Below are 16,488 nucleotides of genomic sequence, written 5' to 3'. Positions count from 1 at the left end.
AAAGAGGAGTCTTAACTAGGTGTATTAAAAGGTCAAGTGTAGGCCAGAGAAAGTAGGCATTGTCAGGGAGAGAGTGGCAAGTATACAGGATACGTGCATGTGAAGATTATAGTATCTTTGATTTGAAGTTGCTAAAGACACTTTCTGAAGGATAGGGTATAAAGAATCTCATGCCCCAGGCTAAGGAGATTGGGCTTTATAAATCTGTTGGCTGAGAACTATTGAATATTTTTAACTTTTAGATTGGTTTCAGGTCTTCGTTTTAGAAACTTATGCTGTAGCCATGTAGAAGATGAATTGAGGGGCTAAAATTAGAGGGTGTTGCAGTGTCCAGCAAAAGAAGATAAGGAAATGACAGAAGGGCTGAAGAGAACAGAACAGATATAAGAGATCTTTAGGAGATAAACTCCACAAGAGCTTGTGACTGATTTGTGTATAAAGTCTGCAGGAAGAACAGATAGAGATGACTCAGGTTTCTAGTCTACACAGTTGTATAGATGATGGTGGCATTAAACAAGGTACTTACTGGAGGATCCAGGAGGGCAGGCAGGGTGAACATATTTAGTTGGGCTGTGCTTACTGAACAGTGCAGCTGAATTGTCTGTACATACAAAAATCAGTATATAGATAGAACTTTAAACTTTGAGGAACAATGGGTCTAAAGCAAAAGAATATCTTAAGAATGGAATAATGGTGAGAAGAGTTTGGAAATGAGAAGCCAGTAAAGGAGACTAAAGAGTATTCAGAGTGTATTGAGAAAACCAAGAGGTGTTTGAAAAAATAACGTCTTTGGATCTGGCATTGTGGGGGAGGTTGACCTTAATTTTAGTGGCAGAGAACAGGGGGAGCCAGATTTGGCGGAGGTGGTGAGAAAGGAAATTGACTATAAATGATTGTCTTGAGTTTGGTCCTGAAATAAAGAAGAGGTGGCAACTAGGAGAAGTTATAAACCACAAAGTATAGCTTTTTATTTTTATTTTAATGTTTAAGAGGCAAGAGATTGAGTATATAAATAAAAAAGAGCTATCCTGGGGGTGGTGCCTGGGTGGTTCTGTCAGTTAAATATCTGACTCTTGATTTCAGCTCAGGTCATCGTTTCAGGGTCATGAGATCCAGCCCTGCGTCGGACTCTGTGTTGAGAGTGGCGCCTGCTTAAGATCCTCTCTCTCCCTCTCCCTTTGCCCCTCCCCACTGGCATGTGTGCTTTCTCTCTCTCTCTAAAAAAAAAAAAAAAAAGAGCTATCCTTTTATACAATTTGGCTAGCTTCATGTATTGATTTTTTAAATTTGCAGTTTACCTTTAAAAAAAAATAAAACTTTAATATATTACCTATAATGGTATGTTGATTTTTTACCAGTGATAAACCAAGCTTAATTATCGTTGGTAATTCTTTTTAGGAGTATGAAAATGCTGAAAATGCTTCAACTCAGTCAAAGGTTATGAATAAAAAAGATAAAAGAAAGACTCATCAGGGAAAAGACAAACCTCTCACAGTATCACTAAAAGATTTTCAATCTGAAGGTAATTTATGTACAAAATCTATTATGATAGAGAGACTATTTTAAGTCTTTGTAAACTTAAGTTTTAAGTTCCTTGCTAATTTTTAAAATAAGTAAAAATTGTTTTGGTGATGTGTTACTGAGATTGTGAAAAATGTAGACCTGTTTAGAAAGAAACAATGTGGGGGGAAGTTTAAAAACAGTCATTAAATCCCCATAAAATTTCAGTACAAATTTATCTTTTTGTATCTGAATTTGTCCATTTTCTAAAACTCACTGTAGATAAAAATTGTAGTTTTTGAGTCATCTTGAAACATGATTATTGCCCTTATAAAGTAAATGGACTTGCACTAGACCAAGAATAGTATTTTACCCATTTTTGGTCAACCTCTTCAAATTATCTGGAACTATACCTTAGAAAATTAAAATGCAAATTTTGTAACTTTATAATCTCATTTGTATTTTTTTATTGAACAGAGAAGACAAGGAAACTACACCATCCACCAAACTCTTGAAGACAGACCATAAAGTACATTGTTTTTGATGTGAGGAGTCATGAAAACCCTGTCTGTGCTGTAAAATATGGTAGCCACTATTCATGTGTGGCAATTTAAATATAAATTAATTAAGATGAACTAAAATAAAAAAAAATTCATTAGTTACATTAGCCACATTTCAAATGTTCAGCTACATGTGGCTGGTAGCTTCTACATTAGACAGCACAGGTATGAAACATTACTATCCTTACAGAAAATTTTTTTGGACAGCATTGTGCTTACGCCAGTCAGAATAGTTGCTGACAAAATTAACTGTTTCTTGTTCATTGACAGATTGATCTATTTGACTCATATGAATTTAGCCTTAATACACTGGGCATTTGTTCTGTGAGAATTAATAATACTGTAGCAATAATAAAAAAAGACACAATGAAATACTTTACTGTTTTCAGAAGCAAGCCCATCTGTGAAATTAGGAATAAATTTAGAGCATTATGTTGCTTTGGTTTAAGGATCAGGATTGTTTTTCCTATAGTCTGCCTCTCTTACTAAGTTTCTTATTTGAGGTTAAAAGGTCAGATGTATGTTAGCGTTTTCAATTTTGGCAAGAAAAATTTTATATAAAATATAATTAAAAACTAGGCAGAAACATGAAAAGAATGCTTTTTAAAACTTCTTTATTTCTCATATGTTTTATTATAAGTGCTATGTAAATTTATTAGAATGAGAAAGACATCAGTATGGTACTGTTAAAAGGAAGGTAGACGACTATTTCAAGACATGGTTAAAGCAGTCATGATTCTCAGGTTCTGGCATCACGTTGTATGCTAAGTAAAACATTAGAAGAATGGCTGTGATGTTAGGAATAAAGAGGAAATTAGGAATAAATAGGATTTTGTAGTTTGAGCTAAAACCTGTGATTTGGACATTTATTATACTTATAGATTCTATTCTGATCAACAGATGGTTTAGAGAGCTGTTTTAAATTCTCAGTCATAAGGTTGCTATTCTATTAAATTATTGTTAGTCCTTGAGAATATAAATTTTCTTCTATGTACAAGAAGCATTGTTAAATATTAGATATCCCAGTCATCTCTAATTTAAGTAAGAACACTTGCTCCCTCTGTGTACTTTAGTTTCAACCTTGAATCTGTGTGGATTCCCTTGTCTTCATTTTCCTCATTCTGTAATCCCTTTCCAGAAATGCTGTGTTGTTACAGAATCAATGATTTGCTTAATCTGGGTATATTTCGTATTACCTTCTTTCTTTTATTCATTTTATAAATATACATCAATTTTTAAGATTTTTTTATAGTATTATCAAAACACTATGATGTATATTTTTAAAATAAACTAAGAGGTTTAAATGACAAATACTGTTCTGCTTTTTTCCCCCCCACAAAGGCAGTGTTCTATACAATTTTGCAGTTGTAATACCTTGTGATTTCATTTTAGACATATTTGCTTTCCTTTTTGTCCCCCCAAAATTATGTGAAGCCAAAGACCTAAATTATTTGGAGTTCAAATGTTTAAAATTTAATAATACCCTGTGGTATGGGTGGCATTTAACTGAGTTACAAGATATAGTCCCTAAGCTGAGCAAATTAGTAATTATATGTTGAAATTTAACATCTTATAACTAGAGAGGGAAATCTGATATCTTAGACAACCCCAAGTGACTTTTGTAACTCTTATTATAATTTTTAAATTATTCTCAATTACTTTAAATATTTTTACCTATTGGGTATTAATAATTATTAATACTAATAAAACATTAATGGTAATTTTCTTCAATGAACTTTCATCATTTTTTTTCATTTACAGATACCATTAGTAAAAAGACTGAGGTAAGTGTTATTGTAACCATCTTTATTCTAGAAAACATTTGATGATTTTAAGAATAATACTTCACTATTTGGCCGTAAGTCTTTTTTGAGACTTAGCCGTATAAAGGATAGCCCATAGATTTGTTGTGGATGAATTCAGTCATGTTGATCTGGCCATTATAAAGTTATAAAATACATTACAGTAGAATAAAAATATTATTCACATGAAGGAGGTATAATATTATTTGGCTTTAGTATCCTAATTTGTGAGTGTGTACACACCCACCCACACCAAAAGGTTACAACATGTAAGCTTAAAATTTTAGGGAAAAGTGATTTAACACTCCAGTCTTTATTAAAAATATCCTGATATCCTGAAACAATGTCTCAAGATATTTTGGAATTATGGAAATTGTGAGGTAAGATGTGATTCTGTAGTTTATAGCTATGGATAATTTACTACTTTTAACATTCACCATTAGAGGGTAGTGCAGCCTACACATAACTTCCTCGGGCTGTTGATCACTTTTATTTTTAAGACTCCAGTACCAGATTCTACAAACCTTTTAGAATTGGGAGGCACTATAATATCTTCTAATACTGAGGAAGATACTAAAAAAATTTTAGGAGTTATTTTGACTACTAATCTGAAAGTTTCACTGTTCTGTTACCTATGTATTCTTGTTAGTAATTCCATCGGTTGATTTTTTGAATGGTCAGAGATGTTTCTTGTTTTTACTTTATAATACATGTATGATTTTTGGCCACTTTTGATACTGTTTCAAGTATTTACTTGACAGGTTAGGGAAATGAAATCATCTCTAGAAAACCACATCTAAATAATTGTCACTATGTTAAAAGTATAGTCCTTAACTATGAACAGAAGCACAAAATCAATGTTAAAATAGATGGTGGAAATTCTTTTTATTTGAAAATCACTGTCACCATTTTTTAGATTAAAATTTAAATGACCACAAATAGAGTCTGAGTATTCATTTTATGTTTGAAAGTGAAAAACATGTACTTTTGGACTGATTCCATTTTTTTTAATCCATTGACTTATTTGGAGGATAGCTTTGTGTAAATAACAAAGCACATACAAATGGTCCATCTATTTCTAAGAGACTTCCAGCAACTGTTAGTGGAGGGAAAAATAATTTTTATAAACTGTGCCATGGTTTTCCTTCTTTCCTGATTTGAAAGAGGAAAAGAAAATCGAACTGACAGGATCTCATGTATTTAATGTATTCAGTCTGTGTTATATTTAAACAAGCATAGATAGGTGTTACAGCATATATTTTGTCTTTCATTGTAGTTTTAGAGCTGTGTTCTGATTGTCTTCTGTTAATAAATAATTTGATATGTAATAAAATTCACTCTGAATAATCCTAATGATTAAGACATTTTCTACTTTTGTAAATGCTGTCTAATTCTAATTTATTTCCTACGTTAACTATTTTAAGAAATTGGTCAAAAGAACATGTAATTCACATTCTCCTTGATACTTGTTAAAAATATACCAAACTTATATTCCATTTCATTAGAGTTATTACTCACTTTCTTGGGACTTGAATATTTAGGCTTTGTAGCATTTATGCCATGAATCTAGGAATCTAGAAGAATTTTTTCAGAGTTCAAAAATAAATCTGAAAAATGTCTGATTTCAAGTCTAAAATGAGATCTGCTTTCTACTCCTAAAAATATACAAGTCTTTGTTATATGTATGCTCAATAATTGACTTATTCTTTCCATCTGTAATTTGTTACTTAATGCCAAGAGATTCCACCCCTCCATGGGAACTTTAAAATTCCTAACCTCTGTTGAGAATAGTGTGCATCTCATCCATTTCTTCTTAAATCAGGTATTTACTGGATAAAATTCAAAAGAGAAAAGGGTTTTTTTTTTACTTTTTTGCTTGGTGATGAGGAGTACTTGAACTTCTGTATATTCCTTTAACTGCCGACTAAACTTGTTCTCAGGTTGATTTCATCATTTTCCTTTTTCTTTCTCCATCCATCTTGATTACGTTATTAATCTCAGTGCTTTCTTTGTAATCTTTCTCACCTTGAAATGATTAGAAAATTGACATTTGTAGGAGTAGAGGATGGGAACAATTAATTTTTCTTCCTTAAATGACCAGGAAATGTTGGTTGCCACTGCTACACCAGTCCTCTATCTGTTCTTCAGTATAGTCAAGAACATCCCATAAGAATTCTAGACAAGCAGAATGAATAAAAAAATAGGTGCTTGTATATACCTCTTAGAAGCCTTAACTAATCATGCTTTTTGAGGAGCATTATTTGATCCTTAAAGGTGTTTTCAATTTTCACATGTTGCCTTTTTAAATACTGGTGCTGCAGGGCTTCTCTTCAGCTCCACTCTTATCTTGCTTTCCCAGCCCCAGTCCTTCTAGTACCATTCAGTAGCTTTAAAATTTTTAGTGGCCATCATCTGTCTTAAGGTCTTAAAGGTCAAGTCTTCAATATGCTCGAATAGACTATCTCTGGAAGAGTACCCAAGAAGTTGTAACAGTGGTTGTCAAAGGGTTGGGGAAGGAGGGCTTATTGGGATAGGAGAAAGGCTTTTCACAATGTAAATTTTTGAAGTTTTCTAGTCTGTCTGTGTATTTAAAAATTACATCAAAAATAAAAAGCACTAGGTGAGAGAGGGAATAGGGAACAAACCTGGTCTTATCTGGCTCCATACCCTATTTCCTTTTTGCTGCACAATGCTTCCTGCATGTCTATCTTAGATATATGAGCTTGGATGAATAATTTATTCATTTTAGGTCCTAACTATGTTAGCTGAAAAGTACAGTTGACTCTGTTGATTTCTAAAATTATGATAAATGATCAACATGTGATTAAATATTAGATGCTAAAAATTGAACCCTACAGTTAACACTACCGAAACACAGGAGGAGAACAGCAATAATAGCCCATTAAAATTTAAAAGCAAAGAAATTCTACATAGTTTTTAAAAATCTCACCTAAAATCTGGCTTTATCTAAGCAACTCAACCTGTTTCCTATTCTTCAATGTCCTGAACTCATTTTTGTTCCCATGCCTTCCCTTATTTGTCTTGATTATACTTCCCTTATTTGTGTTGTTAACCCTGGCTCCATAGCTCAGGGGTTAGAGCACTGGTTTTGTATACTTGTTAACCCTCTCTCTTTTGTTTTAAGTAAGAGAAGCCCAACTCAATCCAACATAAGCAAGAAAAAGATGCTTATTTGGTTGGTATAACAAACCGGGAAGGAGGATAGGGCAAGAGCCTCTTTATTTGAAGTAAAGCATACAGTATGTTATTCTTTGGTCTGGCTCTTTCCCTCCCAGAATGTTGAAGGTTCATTGATGTTGTTGTGCATACCTTTTCATTGTTAAATTGTATTCCATGATATCACAATGTGTTTATTTATTTTCCTGTTGATAGACATTTTGTGGGGTTTTTTTTTTGTTTGTCTATTTGTTTGTTTTTGCCATTTTGAGTAAGGCTATTAGAAGATTTTTTAAAAAACAGCTTTATTTAGGGGCACCTGGCTGGCTCAATTGGTAGAGCATATGACTCTTGAACTTGGGGTCATGAGTTTGAGCCCCATGTTGGGTGTAAAGATGACTTAAACAAAATATTTTAAAAACACAGCTTTAGGGCGCCTGGGTGGCTCAGTTGGTTAAGCGACTGCCTTCGGCTCAGGTCATGATCCTGGAGTTCCGGGATCGAGTCCCGCATCGGGCTCCCAGCTCCACGGGGAGTCTGCTTCTCTCTCTGACCTTCTCCTCGCTCATGCTCTCTCTCACTGTCTCTCTCTCTCTCTCTCTCAAATAAATAAATGTTTAAAAAAAAACCACAGCTTTATTTAGGTATAGTTTACATACTTCAAAGTTATCCATTAAAGTGTATAGTTCAGCTGATTTTAGTATATTAATACAGAGTTGTACAGCCATTACTGTAATCTAGTTTTAGAATAATTCTGTCATCCCCATAATAAACCTCATACTTCTTACCCGTTATTGCCCATACCTCTTCTGTCCTAACCCCCTCCCCCAACTTAGGTAACCGGTATATCATCTGTATTGATTTGCCTGTTCTGGACATTTAATATAATGGAATCATAAGAATGTGGTTTTTGAGATTTCTTACATTAAGCCTGATGTTTTTTTAAGTTCATTCATATTGTAACATCTATCGGTACTTCATTCCTTTTTATCACTAATAGTATTCCATTGTATTTGATTTTATTTACACATTAATCACTTGGATATTTGGGGTGTGTCCACCTTTTTTTTTTTTTTTAAGTAGGCTCATTGCACAGTATGGAGCCCAATGCAGGGCTTGTACTCACAACCCTGAGATCAAGACCTGAGCTGAAATCAAGAGTCAGATGCTTAACCGACTGAGCCACCCAGGTGCCCTGGTTGTTTCCACTTTTTGAATTATGAATAATGCTGCTATGAACATCCATGTACAAGTCTTTACATGTTTAATTTCTCTTAGGTAGAAACCTAAGAATGAAATTGCTATGTCATGGGGTAAATGTATGTTTGCTTATTTGTTTTTCTTTCATTTTTAGAAATTTGAATATAGTCGACACACAATGTTACATTAGTTTCAGTTATATAATATAGTGATTTGACAAGGTGTATGTTATATGTTCACCACAAGTGTAAGCTACTATCTGTCACCATACAATGCTGTTACAGTATCATTGGCTATATTCCTTATGCTGTGTCTTTTATTCTCTTGATGTATGTTTAACTGTAAGGAACTACTGAAGAGTTTTCCAAAGTGGATATACCATTTTAGACTTGTTAGAGGTATAAGAGTTTGTGAAATAAGAGAAGTTATTTTTGCATTCCTGGTACAAAGGTTGACAAAAGGTTTTTTTTATTATCCTAGCTTTAGTTCCTTTCGCTATAGATGAGGAAACAGTTTCAATAATTATTTGTATTTTTGTATGCCACTAACAGTGTAATTAAAATCAAAATGCTTTTTACAGTAATATAATGATACCTAGGAATAAATTTCATAAAAATGTGTAAGACCTATATTGGGAAAATTACAAAACTTTATTGCAAGCAGGTAAAGACTTAAGTAGAGGAATATACCTTGACTTACTATTATAAAGGTATCACTTTTTCTCAAATTAATCTGTAAAATCAGTGCAGTTCCAACCAGTGAAGTTCACCTGCAAGATTATATTAGTTTTATATTAGTACAAGATAATATATAATGATACATTAATATATGTAAGATATATCTATATAGATATAAGATATATAAGATAATATATATTTTATATTAGTATAAGATGATTCAATATTTGTACACATTACAAAATGCTTACTACAGTAAGTATAGTTACAATCTGTCACTGTACAAAGTTATTACAATTTTATTGAAAATGTTCACTATGCTGTACTTTAAATCCCCATGACTTACTTATTTTATAACTGGTAGCTTGTACATCTTAATCTCCTTAATGTATTTTACGCACCCAGCCCCTCACAACCACCAGTTCTCTGTATTTGAGTCTGTTTCTGTTTCATTTTGACAATTTAGTTTTTAAACTAAAAACTAAAGCACTTCTAAAAAATTAATGTGGAAGTGCAAAGGACCAAAATAATCAAAACATTCATGACGAAAAAGGAGAATTTTCCCAATCATATATCAAGATTTTCTTATAAAATTAATAATTAATACACTAAGGTATAGGCATAATGATAGATAAATAGACCATTAGAACAAAATAGCCCAGAAACAGGCCAACCACCCAACCACGAGTGTAACCTTGATCTATAACAGAGTGATGTGGAATAGTACTGGGTAAAGGATGAACTTTTTAAAAATACATGGGTTTGGGCAATTGAGTATTTTTATGGAAAAAATATTAGATTATTACTTCATATCATACATAAAAATTCACTCACAGTGGATTAAAGCCCTAAAAGTCAAAGGTTCTGTTAACAAAGCTTATAGGTGCTAATACAGGAATATTTTTATGACTTTAGGGTAGGAAAGACACAAAACCCACTAGCTTTAAATTTATACATTAAGGACTTCTTTCCATCAAAATAGATAAGTGAAAGGATGATCTTCAGAGTAGGAAAAGATTTTTTTCTAAAATAAGTCATTGAAGAATCTATAGAAAAGCAAGTACTCAGAAAAGAGGATATTTATATGGCTTAAAAATAAATAAAAAGATGTTCAAGCTCATTAGTAATCATGGAAATGCAAATTAAAACCACAAAGAGAATATTACTTAACCTCCAGTTTAGCAAAAATCCAAGCATCTGATGACTTGTGTGTGTTATGAAGAGGTAACTTGTTACAAACAGTTTTGTTCAACATAGTATTGGAAGTCCTAGCCAGGGCAATTAGGTGAGAAAAAGAAATAAAAGGCATCCAAATCAGAAAGTAAAACTGTCACTATTTGTAGATGGCATGATATTGTGTATAGAAAAGGCTCAATAAAGACTCTACCAAAATACCATTAGAACTAATAAATTAGGGACGCCTGGGTGGCTCAGTGGGTTAAAGCCTCTGCCTTCAGCTCAGGTCATGATCTCAGGGTCATGGTATCGAGCCCCACATCGGGCTCTCTGCTCAGCAGGGAGCCTGCTTCCCCCCTCCTTTCTCTCTGCCTGCCTCTCTGCCTACTTGTGATCTCTGTCTGTCAAATAAATAAATAAAATTTTTAAAAAAAAAAGAACTAATAAATTAATTCATTAACGTTGCAGAGTATGAAAGCAATATACAAAAATCTGTTGCATTTCTATATACTAATAATAACAACCTATCAGAAAAATTAAGAGAGCAATTCTTTTACAGTTGCATCAAAAAGAATAAAATACCTAGGCATAAGTTTAACCGAGGAGTTGAAAGACATGTAGACTCAAAACTATAAGACATTGATGAAAGAAGTTGAGGAAAACACAAATAAATGGAAAGATATCCCATGCTTATGGAGTGGAAGAATTAATATTGTTAAAATGTCCACACTACCCAAAGCAATCTACAGATTCAACTCAGTCCCTATCAAGATTCCAGTGGGATTTTTCACAGAACTGGAACAAACAGTCCTAAAATTTGTATGGAACCACAAAAGACACTGAATAACCAAAGAAATCTAGAGAAGAAAAAAAACTGGAGATATCATGCTCACTAATTTCAAGCTGTACTATAAGGCTATAGTAATCAAAACAGCATGGTATTGGCATAAAAACAAGACACAGTCCAATGGAACAAAATAGAGAAGCTCAGAAATAAATCCACACCTATGTGGTCAGTGAATTTATGACAAAGGAAGCAAGAATATACAATGGGGAAAGGACAGTCTCTTCAATAAATGGTACTGGGAAAAATGGACCACTATCTTATACAATACACAAAAATTAACTTAAAATGGATTAAATACTTGAATGTAAGACCCAAAACCTTAAAACTCCTAGAAGAGTTAGCAAAAAACAAAAACCACAATGAAATCTTGCCAAGTGTGGTAACATGATGAACTTAGTGGGTGTTATGCTAAGTAAAATAAGTCAGACAGAGGAAGACAAATACTGTATGATTTAACTTATATGTGAAATCTAAAAATATGAGCAAATAAAACTCATAAATAGAAGATTCATAAACAGAGAACAACTTAGCAGTTGCCAGATGGGAGGATGGTAGAAAAATGGGCAAAACTGAAGTACAAACTTCCAGTTATAAAATAAGTAAGTTACAGGGATGAAAAGTACAGCATAGGGGATATAGTCAATAATATCATAACACTGAATGGTGACTGCACTTTTGTGGTGAGCATTGTGAAACACATAGAACTGTTGAATCACTGTGTTGTACACCTGAAATAAATGTAGCATTGTATGTCAGCTACAATTTTTTAAAAATTCCAATAAGAAAACATAGGTGGTAAACTTTACATTGCCGTTGGCAATGAGTTTTTTGGATTTGACCCCAAAAGCAGAGGCAATAAAAAGCAAAAATAAACAAGTGGGGCTCCATCAAACTAAGAACTTCTGCATGCGAAAGGAAACCATCATCAAAATGAAAAGGTAATCTACTGAATGGAAGAAAATATTTGCAAATCATATATCTAATAAGGAGTTAATGTTCAAAAAATACAAAGAAGTTGTACAACTCAGTAGCAAAAAAAACCAAACAATTCACTAAAAAATGGGCAGAGGATATGAGTAGACATTTTTCCAAAGAAGACATACAGATGGCCAACAGGTATATGAAAAGATGCTCAACATTACTGATCATCAGGAAAATGCAAATCAAAACCACAATAAGACATCACCTCACACCTGTTAGAAGAGCTATCATCAAAAGGACAAGAGATGACAAATGTTGGTGAGGGTGTGGAGAAAAGGGAACCCTCAGGCGTCATTGATGGGAATATCAATTGGTACAGCCACTATAGAACACAGTATGGAGGTTCCTCAAAAAATTAAAAGTAGAACTACCATATGATCCAGCAATTCCATTTCTGGTTATTTATCTGAAGAAAACAAAACACTAATTGGAGAAGGTATATGCACCCACATGTTCAGTGCAGCATTATTTATAAGAGCCAGGATGTAGAAACAAGTTTTACAATGGATACAAATAGATAAAGAAATTGTAGTATATGTATGTACAATGAAATATTCAGTCATAGAAAATAATGAAATCTTGCCATTTATGAGAACATGGATGGACTTTGGCATTGTGCTAAGTGAGATAAGTCAAAGACAAATAATGTATGATCTCACTTACATGCAGAATCTAAAAAAAAAAAAAAAAAAACAAAAAACCTTAACACCAAGCTCATAGTTACAGAGCCCCTAAAACCAGCTCATAGTTACAGATGAGGGAGTGGGCAAAATGGGTGGAGGGAATCAAAAGTATGTATAGATTTCCAGTTGCAGAATAAATCATGGAGATGTAATATAGCATAGTTACTACAGTTAATACTGTATTGCATATTTGAAATGTTAAATGTTCCCATCACTGAAAAAAAATTGTATAACTGTGTATGGTGACAGATGTTAATTATAGTTACTGTGGTGATCATTTTGCAGTATATACAGTGAATTGTTAGACACCTGAAACTAATATGATGCTCTCTATCAATTACACCACAATAAAAAAATAAAAAATAATTAAAAATTAAATTTTAAAAATTTTAATGAAACATTAGTTTTCCAAACCATATAAAATTGAAGATGCCCATAACCCATAACCCGGTATTTTTACTCCTGAGTACATGCTCGGTGGTAATATGTGCTTATGTGGACCACTATACATGTATAAGACTTTAAAACATCATTGTTCATTAAGATCAAAACATGTAAAGAATCTAAATGTCCATCAACCATGAAATGAACAACAAACTATGGCAAATTTAGTCAATGGAATACTAATCAGCATTGAAAGTGACTGAATTACTGTTATCAGGAACAACATGATTCCATATAAAGTTCAAAAATAAGCAATATTAAACGCATTTAGAGATGCATGCATAGCTTGACAGGCAATAAAATCAAAGAGATTATCACAAAAAGTTCAAATAATCACATCTCTAATGAAGAAGAAAAGAAAAGCATGGAATCCTCTGGGGTGCTAGCAGAGTTCTATTACCTTGTTAGTAACTTATAAACATGTCATTTCATAATTATTCTTCAGGCTGTATATATGCTTTGTATGTTCTCAACATGGATAGATCTAAGGATATTATGTTAAGTGAAATAAGTCAGACTGGGAAAGACAAATATGATTTCATTCATATGTGGAACTTAATAAAACAAATGAATAAAGAAACAAAAAGCAGAATCAGACCTGCAAATACAGAGAACAAACTGATGGTTGCCAGAAGAGAGTGGGATGGGGGATGGGCAAAATGGGTGAAGAGCAGTGGGAGATACAGGCTTCTATTTATGGAATGAATAAGTTACAGGAATAAAAGGCACAGCATAGGGAATGTAGCCACTGATACACTAATAGTGATGTATGTTGACAGATGGTGGCTACACTTGTAAGCACAGCATTACATGTAGAGAAGTTGAATCACTATGTTGTACACCTGAATCTATAGTTGTGTGTTAAATATACTCAATTTAAAAATTCAAACAACAAAAACTTAGAATTGGACTTTCTTTATGCAAGTATGAAAGAAAAGTTATTTCTTAAAAGGATGCTATTTACAGAAGCAACAAAATATTATAAGGTATCTAAAGATCTAACAGAAGTTATGCAGAAACTTAATGGAACAGATTATAAAATTTTATTGAAAGACAAAGATGACCTACATAGATACAAAGACATGCTGTTTGTGTGGATAAGAAGCTTTATTATAATGAAAGTAACAGTTTTCCCCAAATTGTTTTTGCATTTCCAATGAAAATCTTAAAAGCTCCCCCCCCAAACTCAGCAAATTACTAATATTAGAAGAACAAAGGCTAAAAAATAGCGAAGAGCTCCTAAAGAAGAACCCATATTTAATATGTTACCTGTCATTCATCAAGATTCCACATATGCAGTGGTCTATTTTTTAATCTCTCTGTATTTTTCAGTGGTTGATTTCTTCCTGTGCTAATTCCACAGTGTGCTTATTACTTAACATCATGTCTTATATGTGGAAAAGCAAGGGACAGTTGTTAGTCATATTGGGAAAAAAACAAATTGGATCTCAGTTTTTCATCACACATTCAAATCTGTTCCACTAGATTAAATACTTCTATGTGAAAGGCAATTGTACAGCCCTTAGAACTAGAAAATGCGGAATATATTTGTGATGGTCTAGGTAGGGATTTTTTTAACAAAAAAAATTGTTATGCAAAATCAATAAAACGTTATGCAATATCAAAAAGAATGTAAAAAGAGGCACAATTGAGAGAACATATTTTCAAAACACAACTCATAATTATTATTCAGACACAGAAAGAATGCCTGTCACATGGTTAAAAAGGAGATGGTTGGGGGTGCCTGGGTGGCTCATCCCGGGGTTCTGGGATTGAGCCCCACATCAGGCTCCCTGCTTGGCAGGAAGCCTGCTTCTCCTTCTCCCACTCGCCCTGCTTGTGTTCCTCTCTCACTGTGTCTCTATCAAATAAATAAATAAAATCTTTAAAAAAAAAAAGATGGTTGTCTTGTTTTCTTGCTGTCTCAAAGGATAGAAATTTTAAATGTAGTTAAGAGACATCAAGCATTTTACAAAATCAAGCATTTTTCAAAAACCATAAAAAATGTCTAACTTCATAAGTAAAATTTTTTTTATAAATAAAAAATTTTTAAGTTAAAAAAAAACCCAAAACTCATGCGAAATGACTGTTTTTCCACAAGTAAGTGAAACCATATAATAATTGATCTTCTCTGCTTGACTTATTTCACTCAGCATAATCTCCCCCAGTCCTGTCCATGTTGATACAAAAGTTGGGTATTCATCCTTCTGATGGAGGGAGCATGAGGGATAACATGGAGGACATTAGAAGGAAAGGAAGAGTGAATTAAGGGAAATTGGAGGGGGAGACGAACTATGAGAGACTGTGGACTCTGAAAAACAAACAGGGTTTTGGAGGAGAAGGGGTTGGGGGTTTGGGTGAGCCTGGTGGTGGGTATTAAGGAGGGCACGTATTGCATGGAGCACTGGGTATGGTGCATAAACAATGAATCTTGGAACACTGAAAAAATTAAATTTAAAAAAATTAAAAATGAATATTGTTTAGTGACATCTAATAAAACCAATAAAATATGGAAATAGTAAACACTAAATTCATGTTAACAGTTACTCTTAGAGTAGGGCACAAGGTCCTGGTAATGTTCTAGTTTTTAAGTAAAATGGTGCTTTCATGGATGTTCTTTTTAAAAAAAGTCTTACTGAGTTATAATTTACATACTATAAAATTCCCCCTTTGTTAAGTGTATAATTCAATACAGTAACTTATAATGAATTTGAAAAACTGCAACCATAACCATAGTCCATTTTTAAGATTTGTCCATGTTACATTATAGTATGTGTCAATAGTCCACCTCAGTTCATTGCTGAATAGCATTTCATTGTGTGAATGTTGTTTATTCAACAAGTGGTGGGATTTGCTGTGAATATTTCATACATGTCTTTGTGTAGATACTTGTTTCATTTCTCTTAGGTGGATACTTAGTGAAATTGCTGCATTGTATGGTCAAGCTGTTTTCCAGAGTGTACCATTTTTCATTCCCACAAGTGATGTATGAGGGTTCCAGTTTCTCCACATCCCTGCTAACACTTGATATTGTTTCTTGTTTTGATTATAGCCATACTAGTGGGTATGTAGTGTATCTCATTTTAATTTGCATTTTCCTATGACTAGTGATTTTGAGCCATCTTTTCATGCACTCATCAGCGAGTCTTTATGTCTTCTTTGGTGAAATGTCTGTTCACATATTTTGTTCATTTTTAAAGTATGTCATCTTATTTATTTTTTTTTTTGAGATTCCTTTACACATTCTGGATACAAGTTCTTTTTTTTTTTAATTTTATTTATTTATTTTGACAGAGATCACAAGTAGGCAGAGAGGCAGGCAGAGAGAGAAGGGGAAGCAGGCTCCCCAGTGAGCAGAGAGCCTGATGTGGGGCCTGATCCCAGGACCTTGAGACCATGACCTGAGCTGAAGGCATAGTCTTTTAACACACTGAGCCACCC

At 33.2% G+C, this 16,488-nt stretch overlaps 1 protein-coding gene across 3 annotated transcripts in view; it reads left to right on the top strand.

The window, feature by feature from the left end:
• LOC111153578 (G kinase anchoring protein 1) overlaps positions 1-16,488 on the top strand; it is a 76,489-nt gene that overhangs the window by 26,450 nt on the left and 33,551 nt on the right. For all 3 annotated transcript variants that reach the window (XM_022512700.1, XM_022512701.1, XM_022512699.1), the window contains 2 exons: positions 1,399-1,522; positions 3,822-3,844. In XM_022512700.1, coding sequence (XP_022368408.1) covers positions 1,399-1,522; positions 3,822-3,844 — 147 coding nt within the window. The remainder of the gene's footprint in view (positions 1-1,398; positions 1,523-3,821; positions 3,845-16,488) is intronic.

The sequence above is a fragment of the Enhydra lutris genome, unplaced genomic scaffold, assembly GCF_002288905.1.
Source record: "Enhydra lutris kenyoni isolate GAN:26980312 unplaced genomic scaffold, ASM228890v2 scaffoldscaffold33, whole genome shotgun sequence".
NCBI classification, from domain to species: domain Eukaryota; kingdom Metazoa; phylum Chordata; class Mammalia; order Carnivora; family Mustelidae; genus Enhydra; species Enhydra lutris.
This window is presented reverse-complemented; position numbering and strand designations above follow the sequence as displayed.